Consider the following 16,134-nt stretch of genomic DNA (forward strand, 5'->3'; position numbering starts at 1 on the left):
AAAATTTCTCTATTAAACAGTCCATGTGATCTTATTTTGTTGGCAAGAGGTGGAGGAAAATGACTTGGGAAAATGACGTCAGTTATAATTTGATTTCTAATTTTTTATTTTAAGAAACGAAAAAACTCTCACTTAAAATTAAATAGAAATGAATTAAGGTTGAAATCAATCGTATCATGACATGTGAAAAAGTTAAAATATTTAAAATTTGGAACACTTTTACAATTAGGGGTGTGAAAAAAAAAAAAGGAAAAAAAAGTCATTTATATTTTTAATTTTTTCCAATAAAACGTGACTATTTTGACAAGACAATAGTGGCGTAACCGGAAGTGAGCTGACACAACTAAAATCTATGTGATCTCATGTTACACTAGTGTCCAGGAGGATCATTTTGGATTCCCTTTACTAGGATTCTGAGGATCCTTAAATCATTATATATTGTGCGGTCAGTTTTCGTCAGATACTATTTATATTTAATTTAAAATAAAAGTATTTAAAATGATTTTTGGCCACACGATTTAAGATGAACGGACATGATTTGAGGATCCGGAAAGGATCCTCATTCCAAGAAAGAGATCCTCTCTGGATCCCTTTTACCAAATCCACCAAGTCTGAGGATTCGGGTTATTAAAATTTGATTTAATGGCTAAAGTTATTATAACTTTTAAAGTAAATTCTATTTATAATCATTAAATTAAATTTCAATGATCCAAAATTCCAAACTTGATAGATTAAAATGAAGGGATCATATATTTTCCCTCAGTCCACTAGGGCGGCCACATCTGATAAGAGTTTCCTTTTTTTAATTTTTTTTGAGTCTGACAAGACAGCTTTTTATTCGTCGTGATTTCCTCGGACTGGAATCTTTGACTTCATAAGACCTGTCGTTACCCTTCAGCAGTCCCTTGAAACTGTTAAATATGAAACTACCAGGCTATTCTAACGGCAAGGTTTTGTGGTCTGGTGGTGACGACACGGGACCCCGGATCCCATAAACTGGGTTCAAGTCTTGGTAGATCCTTTCACGCAACCTCATTTTCTTTTTTTCCATTTTTAGATAACGTCTAGTTTTAAATAACGTCTAGCATACGCTGCCATATTCTTGCTCTGCAATGCACATTTTTTATCAATGAGGTCCTAAAAGAAAAACAATAGCCAACAGAACGAAATGTTGGTATTTATACACCGATGATCCGAACACATTTATCTTCTAAGTAGTTCTAGCAAGCATTCAACACGCAGGCAAAACTACAACAGCATCATCATCTCAGACAAGATCAGTCCTTGGCTTTCTCTTCCTCCTTCATCTTCTTTTCCCACCTGCGCTTCTTGAAATCGGCCAGCATTTGCGGCATCTTCGCCATCAGCCTCTCAGTGTTCTCCCGTTTCTCCTGGGCCATCCTGTCAACCGTGTGCCCTTTCCTCTTGGTTTTCATTTCTTTCCTCGCCGGGTCATATGGCCAGTCCTCTCCTGCAAGGAGAACTTCCCTTCGAATTTTAGCTCGATATTCTAGCAGATAGGGTGTTAAGTTTCTATCCTAGTAGATAGGTCGTCTTCGTATGGAAAAATGGTGCATACATTTTTATCACAAAGTCACAAGCATTTGAGAGGACAAACAAATAGAAAAATTCCTCTACCTAATTCTAGTTCTACGAGGCCCTAAACTTCAACAAACGAGCCCCCCACTTGACTAAAAGAATATGCATTTTCCCACTAGGCTTTTGTGGCTTTCTAAAACAAAGATGAAAACGTGATCCTCCGCCAGACACTCAACTGGACAAAGATCTGAAGGCTCTCCCTTCTGTTTGGTTCAACGGTGCCTCGTTCCTTCAATGTATGTCAGTTGTCACCTCGGGGTCATTCTGCTTTGCGGTGCATAAAGTTGATGCTGCAATGATAAAGGCCGCAATTAAAACTCATTGACGAAGGAAGGAAAATAAAGCAAAACTACACAGATGATAAACTACTCAATACGGGCTCCTGTCTAGTGCAATAGCAAGTTTGAAATGATTTACTTCAGTATCCACGATTTATATAACTATCCATATTCCCTAATTTCCCACAATAATGGATGAAAACGTATTTAACACAGCCGACGGACTGAATGAAAAAGGGTCCTAGAATCCAGCAATAGTCTAATAATTTCTTTTTATCGGGTTGGTGCCTGCAACTGAAGGCACATGGCAGGTTACTTTTACGACTGTACTGCACTTTATTGTTAGTTAAGATATGTTACGGGTGTTACCTGCGTTACGTATGATGAGCTATCAGCCAGGAACTTGAGAAAATCTTGCTTCTTTCTGTCAAAATTGAACTTTGCGTTGTCCAATAATGATTGTTCACTCTTCATATCTTCCTGCAGTTTGTCTTTTTTCCACTTCAACTCGTTGATTTGTCTTTCAGACTCGAGATAGTTTTCGGGTAGGCCTGATGTTGCTGACAGTTTGGGGAATCTCACATCTACATCTTCCCTGACATCAGATATGTTTAAAAACTAAGACGTTAGCAGCAAACAAAATCCTTGTTAGCATTAACAAATGACCACAATATCTAGACATTTCAAAAGTTATATATATCTTAAATTGTTTGCACGTTAAAATTTTCAAAAGTGGTTTCAAAAGACGGTGTGACAAAACTACTTCAATATAATATGGGGTTAAAATTAGTTTTTCATTTCATTTATTGGCAGAGCTTCTTACCGGTTGCCAAGAGAAAACACACCAGTTGACCTAATCATCCCGCCATCTAAAGAAATGGCTCCATCACTAATACAAGGAAGAGCAGGAACCATATCTGCCCTTGTTTTATATACTTGCAAGCGACCAAAGAGGCTATAAAATAAAGTTGCTCTTAGGCCACGTCCAGTGGCTGTGAGACAATATAAGTTAGCGCTATCCACATTAATCATATTTACAGCATAACCAAGAAATCCAGGTGGACACTCCCCATTGGCTAACCTAGGCTTTATAATATCAAGCCTCATCTGTGGGTCATCGGGCACAGATGCACCAGCATATGGTCTGCAGAAAAAGAAAAATAAAAGAATTTGACTTCATAGTTGATATAATGAAGTTTACAAATCAATACTTGTTCAGATTGCTTGAGGTATGACAGTATATAGGACACATACCTTAAATTTTCAAGACAAATGACCTGAAATTGGCCTTCCAATGTCCTACCAATGGATGAACCAAGTCCATGAAGACCAGCAGATTTCTTTATGCAGCCTTCATTCTCAAACACTTCTAGAGCTTTAACACCCTCATAAGTCTTACAGACAATTGCCAACATAGTCTCGATCCCTAAGTACTCTGAAAAAATCCTGCACATCCCAAATAAGCGGAATGAAAACTAGGTCTGGTATAGTTATTGGCCTAGATAGATAGGGTGGGAAGGGGAGAGCTGGAGAGGGGGTCAATTAGAAACATTTTCATGGCCAGGTGTTATCAATGTGCTCATTCTACACCGCCCCTAAACTAATGGATCCGTTTACACCTGGTCAGTAAAATTCCATCTCTATTACAACAAACATATCTATTGCAGTACTATAGCACCTAAACTCACCCCTCACTATCCAAAATCAAAGGACTAGTAGTGAAATGCACGGAAAAGCAGAGACACAACTACTAATGTGGTCATATGACTAAAGCACAATTTCACAACTTGAGAAATAAGTAACAACAAACAATATGGGAACTTTGACCTGCTAAGATTATCATCCTCTACTTTGCCAAGCATACCAACAATACCCACGACATCCTTGATCGGGGAAAGAAGGGCAGCCTGAGTACCATGACGAGTTTTCAACTGCCATAAAATGCCTGCGGCAGACTTCTCCTGCTGAAGAATCTTTTCAGTAGTTTCCTCCTCACTTTTACGGCAAGAATGGCCATCATCTTCGATTTTAGGAGTGGTTGAGGTGTGATACTTGCCTAGAATAACTGAAAGGAAATGCTTCAGTAGAGAAACTATGGGAACAAAGGAAAAAGTGCCCAACAAAGAATTCCGAACTGTGTGCTTACATATTTATTAACATTTTTAGTTCACTTGTTTGAACTAGATTTATTACATCACCAATGAAATGTAGATAGTGGAGGAAGAAGAAAAAGAAGATATTGTACCTTGCAAATCGAGAATAGAGTCGTCTAGTTTGTGCTTCTGAGACTTCAGCAGTTTTATGTTGTCCTCATGTTGTTTAATTTTCATTCCCATCATTTGTAAATCGTCTTGAAGTTTCTGCATAGATTAGCTCTTTGAAAGTCAGTTAGTTTGATCCATCCTTGCTCAAAAAAGGATCCTCCACAATAATTTCTTTAATCATGAACAACAAAAACATTGAAATGCTACAATTTTGTTATGATTAATTAATTACCTCGAATGAAATGCAAGGTGAAATATCAACTATATATTACCAAAATGCATGGTATATCAAAATATAAAGGGTCTCGAGAATAGGTTCTCGTACGACCTTAGTGTAATAGATGATGGATTCTGCTTGCGAGAAGCTTCCAGTTTTGACTTCATCCTGCACAATTACACTAGTTTCTTTTTTATCTACTTGCATCAAAGCTGCAGGATCTTGAACAGACAATGGCGTCGGCTGAACTGGAACCTGCAAAAGAATGATTAAATAGCATAAATAGTACAGACAGAAACCAAAATGCACGTACACAGACTATGCAGACTGTTCATTAAGTTTGACGTTGGGCACGAAAAAAAATGAGCACAACTTAGAAGTGATCTCCGCTCGCTAATAAGTTCATGGAAGTACAAACTAGCATCTACAAGCACAGGGTTTTCTAAATGTTCAATATGTTTCTTTACCAACAAGAAAAGCCTGCAAACAATATCCAGTCACCACTGCAGCAAGGCACATACACATTTCTATGCCTCAAGTTCTTAAATTAACGGCAGTGTCTACAGCGAAAACTAAATCAACCGGAAAATTGTTTTAGAACACTAACGCCTCATGCCACGAAAGAATTTACGCAATTCAAGACCGCGGTTGCAGACTAAAAATCGCAAACGCCTCTAAAGGGTCAATTCGAAAACTTAATTCAAGCAATTTATAAGCACCACATTCCCCATAAAACTGCCAATGCCGAAAATGCAAAGATGCATGCTGATTTTCCATTCTTTCTTCTTCCTCTTGGAAGCTTACAGTACCGGAAAATTTAATTGTAAAGCTAAAAACTCGAGAAAATTAACCAAACTCAGTTACCAAAAAGCTCTTAAAAATCAAAGAATTGCATTGAGCACCGAATTGAGGTTTAATTTTTTGGCATTCGAAGCAGGAAAAATCAATGGCGAAGAGAATAACGACATGCATTTGAATTACCACAGCTAATTCTATGCTGGGCGTTTGACTGGCTGGTAAAATGCTTCAAGAGAGGAGAAAAGCAGAGAAAATTTTGAAACTTTACAACCTAAGAGAGGTACCCGGTTGTTTTCTTGCATTTTCTGGGCTGCCAAACAGAGGGCAGAGAATGAAAATTTAGAGGGTTCTCACCTGGTTGCTGGGTTGGAACATCTTCCGAGTTGACTCAATGTTCTCGCCGGTGGCTCTCGCTCACCGAGTCACTCTCTCTCTCTCCAGCTGCAACTGTCACTGATTTTCTGAGTTATAAAGTTGGGCCTTATTCTCCTCGGCGGAATCGAGGACCGTTGGATCAAATTGGATCCACCGGTATAGTTAGGCCCATATGATCCAAGGGCCGTAACTTGATCACTTACGAATAAAGTGGAATTCTATAGCTTTTTAAATTGTCTTTAGGCTGGTTTAGGATTGTTTAAATTTTTTTAAAAGCAGTTTGTTAGAAAAGTTGAGAACTTAATTGTGTTGCAATATAGTTTTTTTTTTTTTTTTAATGAATCTAAAACAACATAAAGCAGAAGCAACTCTTCGTATGTTTCTTAAAAAAACGCTTTTTTCATCTAGGGCAGGCGAACAATACCAAGTAATGAAATTTTTAAATTGACAATTATTATTATTTTTTTATAAAAGCACTTTTAGCACTATATTTTACTAAACATTTAATTACTTTTAATTGCTCTCTTCATAGTTATTTATTCTTATGACATAACAGAAGCAATTTTGAAAAAGAAAACATTAATTCAAAATATAAAATCTTTTTCATGTCAATGCTATCGAAATTTAATTTATTTGAGGTCACAAAAATTTTTCATATTAATATAAATAAAATCAACATTTTGTGATTTTAAAAAAATGTCAATCAAAATTAATTTTGGTAACGAGTATTGATCTTAATTCTCAGTTAGTTGGAGTGAAAATTAGTTTTTATTCACCTATTTTAAAGAATTGAAAAATTATTTTTAGTGATGTTGGAAGACCGTAAATTTCACATCCCGGCCCGGGGCGGATCACTTCCCAGGCCCGCTCCACCACCGTAGCACGATATTGTCTGCTTTGGGCTTACCATTCCCTCACGGTTTTGTTTTTGAGAACTCACGAGCAACTTCCCAGTGGGTCACCCATCATGGGATTGCTCTAGCCACATTCTCGCTTAACTTCGGAGTTCCTACAAAACCCGAAACCAGTGAGCTCCCAAAAGGCCTCGTGCTAGGTAGAGATGAGAATATACATATAAGGATCACTCCCCTGGATGATGTGGGATGTCACAATCCACCCCCCTTAGGGGCCCGACGTCCTCGTCGGCACATTTCCGGCCAGGGATTGGCTCTGATACCAATTTGTCACATCCCGGCCCGGGGCGGATCACTTCCCAGGCCCGCTCCACCACCGTAGCACGATATTATCCGCTTTGGGCTTACCATTCCCTCACGGTTTTGTTTTTGGGAACTCACGAGCAACTTCCCAGTGGGTCACCCATCATGGGATTGCTCTAGCCCCTTTCTCGCTTAACTTCGGAGTACCTACGGAACCCGAAGCCAGTGAGCTCCCAAAAGGCCTCGTGCTAGGTAGGGATGAGAATATACATTTAAGGATCACTCCCATGGGCGATGTGGGATGTCACAATCCACCCCCCTTACGGCCCCGACGTCCTCGTTGGCACACCACGGCCAGGGTTAGGCTCTGATACTAATTTGTCACATCCCCGCCCGGGATGGGTCACTTCCTGGGCCCGCTCCACCACCGTAGCACGATATTGTCCGCTTTGGGCCCCAACCACGCCCTCACGGTTTTGTTTTTGGGAACTCACACAAGAACTTCTCGATGGGTCACTCATCCTGGAAGTGTTCTTGCGCGCTACTCGCCTAACTTGGAAGTTCCTAAGGAACCCGAAGCCAGTGAGCTCCCAAAAGGCCTCGTGCTAGGTAGAGATGAGAATATACATATAAGGATCACTCCCCTGGATGATGTGGGATGTCACAATCCACCCCCCTTAGGGGCCCGACGTCCTCGTCGGCACATTTCCGGCCAGGGATTGGCTCTGATACCAATTTTCACATCCCGGCCCGGGGCGGATCACTTCCCGGACTCGCTCCACCACCGTAGCACGATATTGTCCTCTTTGGGCTTACCATTCCCTCACGGTTTTATTTTTGGGAACTCACGAGCAACTTCCCAGTGGGTCACCCATCATGGGATTGCTCTAGCCCCCTTCTCGCTTAACTTCGGAGTTCCTACAGAACCCGAATCCAGTGAGCTCCCAAAAGGCCTCGTGCTAGGTAGAGATGAGAATATACATATAAGGATCACTCCCCTGGATGATGTGGGATGTCATAGTAAATCAAAGGATGTATTTTTTTTTTTTTTAAATCAAAGGATATATTGAAATCCATACTTTGGGCAAGGGTGTTTGTTACATCCCACATCGTCCAAGGAAGTGTATCCTATAAGCCTTATATGTATATTCTCATCTCTACCTAGCACGAGCACTTTTGGGAGCTCACTGGCTTCGGGTTCCGTAAGAACTCCAAAGTTAAGTGAGTTCGCGCGATAGCAATCCCAGGATGGATGACCCACTGGAAAGTTCTCGTGTGAGTTCCCAGAAACAAAACCGTGAGGGTGTGGTAGGGGCTCAAAGCGGACAATATCGTGCTACGGTGGAGTCGAGCCCGGGATGTGACAATTTTGGTATCATAGTCAATCCCTAGCCAGAAGTGTACCGACGAGGACGTCGGGCCCCTAAGGGGGGTGGATTATTACATCCCACATCCCACCTAGGGGAGTGGATCCTATAAGCCTTATATATAAATTCTCATATCTACCTAGCACAAGGCATTTTGGGAGTTCATTGACTTCGGAGTTGAGTTCGCGTGAGAGCAATCCCAGGATGGGTGACCCACTGGGAAGTTCTCGTGTGAGTTCCCAAAAACAAAACTGTGAGGGTGTGATAGGGGCCTAAAAAGGACAATATCGTGCTACGGTGGAGTCGAGCCCCGAATGTGACAATGTTGGACGACATATTATCTCTATTAATTAATGAAACCCTTTTTGTCAATCAAAAGAGGGTGAAAAGACTACTTAGTTTTCTATCACAAAAAAAAAATAATGAGCAATAATATAATTTCACATGTCCAAATTTTACTGTTTTTTATTGAAACCTTACTTACATGTGATGTTAAAATACCTCCAATATTAAAAAAAATAAAATAAAAACAAAAACCTCTTACTCTTCTCTCTCTCTCTCTCTCTCTTTCTCTTCCTCTCTCCTTCTCATTTTCTAAAAATATGTGTTCACACACGTAAGTTGCAGTACATCATAAACCGCTACAAATCTATCTAACAATGTATCAAGACAATTTTTTTACACTATTACTAACATGTTAACATCCATATTGAAGCATTATTGACAATTTGACATTGATATTAACATCTCATATCCGCACGCAACGATACTGTAGCAGTTATATGGATGACATACTACAACCTATCAAGTATCCCACTTCAACATAAACAGTAGAGCGGGATCCTCTTTCTAAAGTTTCTCTCTTATAAGATAAATCGAAATATTATGATTTTTCAGTATCCTATGAACTAAAAGAGAATCAAACGACAGTAAATCAAAAGGATAATGAATTTGATATTTTGCACAACATCATAAACTCCAACCACTGCAACTATATATATATATATATATATATATATATATATAACTCAGAAGAACATGATGCCAATGTCAGTGCTGCAAAACTAATTACAGGTCATCAGTGATTCCTACGACGGACAAATGTATACACACTACTTGTAGCACTTCCTGTGTGCACAAAACAACCGTGTTATCGGACCCGAAACGTAAGAACCTATGAACAAGTAACTGGAGAAGTAAGAAGAGACTCTTCATTTCTCAACTGTAATCTATACTGCAGTCATTTTCTTTTGAAACTCCTCCGCCATCTTTGTTATCAGCTTCTGTTGCTTCTTCAATTTCTTCCTGGCCTTCTTCAACGCTTTCTTGTGATTCGACTCGTGCCCACCCCTATGTAATACTGCTTAGTACCCTGAACTTGAAAAAAATCTCTCCAAAAACAGACCATACAAACTTCGGTGTAGCAGCCAAGTAACCTAACCCGATAAAGCTGCGGTGTTACCCGTTTAATGCTCTCAAACCACTCTAAGATATGCAATTAACATGTTAATCCATGAGAAGTTCTTCATTGTGTTCGGAATATGGTGGTACACTGGATGTCATTATATTAATGGGAGTGTTTTATTTTTTAAGTTATTAATTTTTTAACATAAGTATCTCACTACTTATATAATAACAAGTAGTGTCACTCCGTATTTCGAGCACACTCACATTAATCTATAAATGGTCGACCCCAATTACGTCTTAAACTACTTGTAAAGGAAGGGTCCTCATAACTACTATAAAATATGTTATTCTTCCGATGCAAGATATTGAGTCATAACCAAATGCGACAAACACAAATAAGTAATTATCCGTTGTTGTTTAGTTATTAACTAAAAAATGAAATAAAAGAGATTAACTACTAGATAAGTAAAGATTCAACAAGAAATTCAGTTTACCAAATCTTAATTAGAATTAAAGGAAGGTAAATACATGATGATAAATTAGTAGTAGTTGAGACCTCTTAGTTTAGGTAGTTGAACACCACCATTTCATTCCATCAACTTGCATTAGGTAACTTGGATAAGATACATTATTGCTTGATTATAATGATAATTACGCGGAGAGACCAATTAGTGCATGGTCTTACTTTGGAAGCACCATTCCAACTAGTCTAAAGCCATATATGAGTTTTTGTGGTTCATCTGTGCAAATGAGGGATTCTCTCGTATGTAACAATATCTCCCTGATTACGTGATATGAATTACTAGTTGAAATTACGTCATGGTTACCGATTTGGACAAAACTTTAAAGCTGGACAGTTTAGTTGAAATACAATATGAAATGAGCCCCATGTCAGTTAAATAAGTTTATTTAAGAAATTTCTCATTTGAAGCTGAGTGATTATATTAATATGACTAGGGCTGATTTGGTATTGCTGTGTTTTGAAAAAAAAAAACTGTTTTTGCTGTGTTGTGAGAATAAACTCATTTTTGCTGCTTCACGTTTTCAGCTTTTTTTTCTCTCAAAATTATGAAAATAAGTTGTTTTTAAGTGTTTACCAAACACTTTTTTGAGTTTAATTTTTTTTTTATACCTATTTTTTATAAAAGCACATCGGTACCAAACTAGTACTAACTATATTGAAAGGTGCTTTTCACCAGTCATAATTTAATCCATCAAAAGTAGGGCTTAAAGGTGAGATTGTGGGACTCTTCTTTCTCCTTTCTAATGAAGCATTTTCTTTATATCTTGCTTGAATGTCCCTTTAAATGCAAGTATTAAGTCATATCTACCTTAATTAAACTCTTTTATTTTTCGATTTTAAAGTCTCAACCACAACCAATACTACCTCAAGCTTGGTTCTGCGCAGGACTCTGGTCTAATATAACTTCACAGCTCAGCAGATGACTGAAGGAGGTTACACTGCATGTTTCTTAATTCATCAAAACAGACAAATCTAATCTATTCCTTTGAGAGTACAATAAAAAAATATTATCATGACAATATTTTAAATTAATTATGCACCATTGTATATTTAACCTTTTTACATGGCAGTTTGTATTGGCTTGGTATATCATGCATCAAGAAAAATTACTTGCATGTGAATATCATTGTAGCTGTATCCAAACATCACATAGTGCCAAATGTCTAACTTTTTCATGTGATAGTTCATATTGATTTGAGATACTATTATTGTGAATGACATCTAATGAACTCTTTTTGTGGTTGTAAAAAGTTTGGGAGGAGAAGATTGGTTACTATATTCACCAACGCCAAGACGTACCCACAATCTCGAGTCGAAAGGACTTACACGTTGCACCAAACTACCAGCTGACGCAGGTATAGATTTACGTAAATGTTTATAGATCGCACACCAACATCAATTGCTGTTAGTAACAATCAAACTTTGATGGGGCAAGATTTACGTAAATGTTTATAGATCGCACACCAACATCAATTGTTGTTAGTAACAATCAAACTTTGATGGGGCAACACATACAAAAACCTTACCAACAGAGCTAGCCCTCATTGGCTCTAACTAGGTCTTTCTCCTCCCTCACAAGTAACACCCAATGGTAAAACACACTTAGTACTGATGTGCTTTTATAAAAAGTGGGTATAAAAAAAAGCTGAGCTTAAAAATGTGTTTAATAAACACTTAAAAAAAACTTATTTTCACAATTTTGGATGAAAAAAAAAAAAACAAAAAACGTGAAACAGTAAAAATAAGCGTATTCTCACAACACAGCAGAAACATTTTTTTTTTTTTTTTTTAAAGTATTACAATACCAAATTGGCCCTTATTTAAATAACCAAAAGGAAGTAGTTGAATGATATTTTAAATCTATGTGTTTCACAGGTGAATAATGATAAGTTTTACAACATGGCACCAACACGAACATAATTTCTCGTTGAAAATAACAAAAACAATAATATGGTTGGCTACTGACAAGGGAGTTGGAGTTTTCCCCAAATTAGTATGTTTGGGTTTGGCTAAGTCGGAAGCGTATAATTTTGTTAAAGTGTGGGGGTTGTGTTGTAAAAAGAATTTGGTCAACGCCAAAAGCGCCAGGGTGGTTGATGAAAATCGGAGCCGGAGCCGGAGCTGCAACCAGGGATGAAGGAGAAAAAAATTCATACAACAAAATGACACTGTGTAGTAATTTTTAATTAATTAATCATGTGTTACGTATGAAAAAATTAAAATATAATATATAATTAATCTAAAATATCGCTACAATGTATCTTCAAAAAAATAAAAAAGAAATGAAAAGTATTTCACAGAGAAAGAAACCAAATATCATGACAAATATGTTGAGAGGATGTCTTGTGTTGTTGGGTCACTGTTGACTCACTGCTTACCACTTACCATGGTCCTTCTCTTTCTGCAACTAAAAACACCTTAATTATTTGAAATTATTTTCTGCTTTTTGTATTTGTAGGGGGGAAATGGCTTTGAAGTTTCAACTACTTAAATTAATATTGTACTTGATAGGGAAAGTCTTTTGTTTTTGCTTCTTGTACAAGTTTGGTAGTTTGTGTATTGAATAAAAAAAAAGGTTTAATCATTTGTAAATATACATCAAAACCTTGACCACTTTATTAGAAATACCCTACTTCGCATCTCTAAATGATGCAGTAGAAGTCCAATATTAGAGAAATTCTTGAATACAGACGATCATATCATATTATCATTAAAGGCATGCACGTAACATCCTATTTATCTATATTTTAATTTCACTTTCAAACTGATTTTTTTTGTGTATAAAGCATACAGGTGTCCGGATTAAATAATTTCTCGCCAAATTGGGTCAGCCCCAACTGCATCATATATACATATGCGTAGTGTATGTAGGTAGTAACTAACTGGTACTGGACAAGTAGCTACAAATTTCTACAAGATCGATTCACACGTGAAATCGTTAAATAGTAACGGCGACTGCGCACCCTCACAAAACTACTACTCCTCACTTCCCCATTCGGCCCTCTCTCTCTCTCTCTCTCTCTCTGAGACATCTTTTCACTCTCTAGATCTCTTCAGTCTTGATATTATCAGCTCATTTTCTCCGTCTGTGAGAGAGGCTACTTCCCAACAAACATATACATACACATATATACATAAATACATACATATATATATATATATATATATATATATATGTCTGAACTCTGAAAAATATATGTGTGTGTGTATGCGCTCCCGTGAGATGAGAGCAATATGATGGCGGCAATAAGAAGTTGATCTTTTGGCCGGCGGGCCGGAGATGGGGAAGAAAGGAAGCGGCTGGTTCTCCTCCGTCAAGAAAGTTTTCAAACAATCTAAGGACTCGCCTGACAAAAAGGTTTTCTCTTAATTCCATTCTTTCATTTTTCTTGGCAAGTTTTCAAATAGTTTTTCATATAATTTCTTAATTCGAAAGAAAAAGTTGTTCTTCACAAAATTATTTTTTCTTTTCAGTTTATTTTCTGTGAAGTTTTTGTACTAATCATGATCACACCAAGAAGGCAAGCAATGATACAATTTATTATACCTAATTAATCCATTTTTTATTTAAGCGATATAATGATTTAAGATAAATTATTGAAAAAGGGATTCGAGTTTTTTCGTTGTTGTTGGAGATGATTCAATCTTAGATACAGAGAGGTGAACACATTGTTTTGCCGTTATATAACTCGAATTTGTACGCATAATTTGTGTTCATGAATCACTAATAGCTTCTAGTAATCTTATTACAAACCAATATGAGCTAGCAAATGATTAACTTAATGATTTGGGTTGGATATATAGAAGAAAACACATATCAACTATCAAGATCGTGACCTTTGTTTGTTTGGAGGTGAAGTGAAATGGTTTGCCTCACATTAAAGATGCATGAGCTACCCTTTTGGCTCTGGCATTTTTAGGACCAGGAACGCAACCAAGATGCATGCACTATATGGTCCCCTATCACCATCATCATATGCATACATAATACTGTAACTATAAGCTTTATATCTTTCCTGGCTAGGCACATGACTCGACGTGACTTATTATTGTCATGCCACCTAACCCATCACATCAATATATATTAGTTAACTTATTTGCTAATTAAGTGCTGGTTTTAGTGTGAATTATGATACTTGTTACGTAATATGATTTAATCTCAGAAGGAAATCGATGAGAAATGCCAGCACGATGCAGCAGAAGTGGTGTCATTAGAGCATTTTCTGGCAAAGAACTCACCGGGCGTCACGAACGATGAGAGAACCATTGAGTCGTCAACTCCCCTGAATAATGATCGTCAAGATAGAAGCCATGCCATTGCTATTGCTGTGGCAACTGCAGCTGCTGCTGAAGCTGCTGTTGCCGCAGCACAGGCCGCCGCTAAAGTTGTCCGATTGAGCGGTTACGGGCATCACTCTAGGGAAGAAAGAGCTGCAATCTTCATTCAGTCATATTATAGAGGATACCTAGTAATTACCCTTTACCTTAATCTTTACTATATTTTTGTACATTGTTCTAAAATTCTACTTCAAGGATCTATATGACATCAATACCCTAATTGTATGTTCACCTTGTTACTGAGATAATTCGTGACAAATCAATTATTTTTTAGGCTCGTCGCGCGCTACGTGCGTTGAAGGGATTGGTGAGGTTGCAAGCATTGGTGAGAGGGTATAACGTACGAAAGCAAGCGCAAATGACAATGCGATGCATGCAGGCATTAGTGCGTGTGCAAGCAAGAGTACGAGCTCGAAGACTCGAATTAACCAAAGACAAGCATCACAAGAAGGATCATGATCAGAAAGATTACGACGAAGAAGAAGAAAGAAGAGCATTAATGGAGGAGGAAGAGCAAAAGCTCGAGAGTCCTCTGAGAAAATATGAAATGCAAAATACGAATAGGACTAGGCATCAAAGGCATCAAAGTTTCAAGGAAAATGATGCTGTGGTGAAAAGAGAGAGGGCTCTCGCTTATGCTTATGGTTATCATGTAAGTGATTTTGTGACGATCACACTGAAAAATTACTTTTTATTTTGCGTGACAGTGTTTGATAAAGTGTCGATTTTGTTTAACAGAGACAACAACAACTTCTACAATCCATTTCAGATGGACCTGGATTTGGGCTCGAATCCAATATGCCTGAGAAGGCCCAATGGGAATGGAATTGGCTCGAGCAGTGGATGTCATCACAACCCTACCAAGACCACCACTCAAGCACTCGAGATACCTCTTACAGAACACCCATCAACACTACAACTACAAGGAATAACTTGTATGAGAAAAGAGTTGAAATGGACACTACCGCACCTTCAAGCTCGCCTCACGTCAATATGAGCCCACTCAATCCAGACATGATTGATTCATATGCGTATCCAACCCGACAACACCGCCAACAAGGGTCGAATAACGTCCCTAGTTACATGTCCCCGACCCAATCTGCCAAGGCCAAGGTTCGAGGCCAAGGCTCGGGCAAGCAGCGCAGCCCGTCAACTCCTCAATGGAACCCTTCAATGAGGAAGGGGTCTGTTGTTGGGTCGGGCTGCGATTCGTCGAGCTCGGGTGGAGGGACAGCAAACTACCTGATCCCAAGTAGCCCAAGCCCGAAAAGTAATGGTCCGCGTGGGCATGCTAGAGGGGCTGTGGGCTTTGGGCCTGATTCACCCCATGGTGAGGATTGGGGCCTGCCGCTTGGTGTTCATGGTTGGAGACATAATTTCGGTTAGGTGCAAGTTAATATGGTGTGACATAAATTTTCCATTTGCAAGACATTTTTTGCTTATGATATGAACAAACATCGTATTATTTATTTTATGGGCATGGATCCACGAGGTTTTGTAATGATTATATATATATATCTTGTGAAATATTATACAAAATTGTGTCACTGTATTTGGTGATATGTATTTTTTTGAAAAAAAAAGAGAGAAAATACTATACAAATTTCTTCTTTTTCTATGTCTGTCTAGTATGGATTGGCCCATAGCATGAACTGAAATTCATCATAGATGAATTCTTAGCTAAATGTTCAAAGGCTATTTAATTTGTGTCCATAGGTGATCTGCATTGGATTTTTTTTGTTTTAATGGCTATTTAGCCAAAACTGTCTATGAGATTGTCATAATTTCTCATGTTCCATGGATTTAAAATC

General features: G+C 38.1%; 2 protein-coding genes across 3 annotated transcripts; one reads left to right on the forward strand and one right to left on the reverse strand.

Annotated features, from left to right (window-relative positions):
* Positions 1–1,152: 1,152 nt before the first annotated feature.
* Positions 1,153–5,612, reverse strand: LOC137721078 (protein DEFECTIVE IN MERISTEM SILENCING 3-like). Its single transcript, XM_068460199.2, has 8 exons — positions 5,511–5,612; positions 4,470–4,613; positions 4,123–4,237; positions 3,705–3,942; positions 3,132–3,323; positions 2,701–3,021; positions 2,247–2,472; positions 1,153–1,889 (listed from the first exon to the last, which is right to left on the reverse strand). Exons 1-8 carry the CDS (start codon positions 5,529–5,531, stop codon positions 1,848–1,850), a joined length of 1,299 nt encoding a protein of 432 aa, XP_068316300.2. The 5' UTR covers positions 5,532–5,612; the 3' UTR covers positions 1,153–1,847.
* Positions 5,613–13,136: 7,524 nt separating this feature from the next.
* Positions 13,137–15,870, forward strand: LOC137719404 (protein IQ-DOMAIN 21-like). Of its 2 annotated transcripts, none has more exons than XM_068458443.2 (4): positions 13,137–13,343; positions 14,149–14,454; positions 14,598–14,975; positions 15,062–15,870. In XM_068458443.2, the coding sequence occupies exons 1-4, from the start codon at positions 13,266–13,268 to the stop codon at positions 15,707–15,709; spliced, it is 1,410 nt and encodes a 469-aa protein (XP_068314544.2). In that variant the 5' UTR covers positions 13,137–13,265; the 3' UTR covers positions 15,710–15,870. The 2 variants fall into 2 exon arrangements, with proteins under 2 accessions (XP_068314544.2, XP_088547315.1); XM_088691189.1 differs by having other exon boundaries at positions 14,152–14,454.
* Positions 15,871–16,134: the final 264 nt, after the last annotated feature.

Source organism: Pyrus communis, chromosome 1 (genome assembly GCF_041283825.1).
Source record: "Pyrus communis isolate YQ-2024b chromosome 1, ASM4128382v1, whole genome shotgun sequence".
NCBI lineage: Eukaryota > Viridiplantae > Streptophyta > Magnoliopsida > Rosales > Rosaceae > Pyrus > Pyrus communis.

Excerpts from the sequence above, each read along its gene's own strand:
- LOC137721078 (XM_068460199.2), bottom strand. The coding sequence starts at position 5,531 with ATGTTCCAACCCAGCAACCAG. Across the intron at positions 3,022-3,131 it reads ATTTGTCTTGAAAATTTAAG|ACCATATGCTGGTGCATCTG; the intron begins GTATGTGTCCTA and ends CTTTTTCTGCAG. Across the intron at positions 1,890-2,246 it reads GCTCATCATACGTAACGCAG|CATCAACTTTATGCACCGCA; the intron begins GTAACACCCGTA and ends TTATCATTGCAG.
- LOC137719404 (XM_068458443.2), top strand. The coding sequence starts at position 13,266 with ATGGGGAAGAAAGGAAGCGGCTGGTTCTCCTCCGTCAAGAAAGTTTTC. Across the intron at positions 13,344-14,148 it reads AGGACTCGCCTGACAAAAAG|AAGGAAATCGATGAGAAATG; the intron begins GTTTTCTCTTAA and ends ATTTAATCTCAG. Across the intron at positions 14,455-14,597 it reads CATATTATAGAGGATACCTA|GCTCGTCGCGCGCTACGTGC; the intron begins GTAATTACCCTT and ends ATTATTTTTTAG.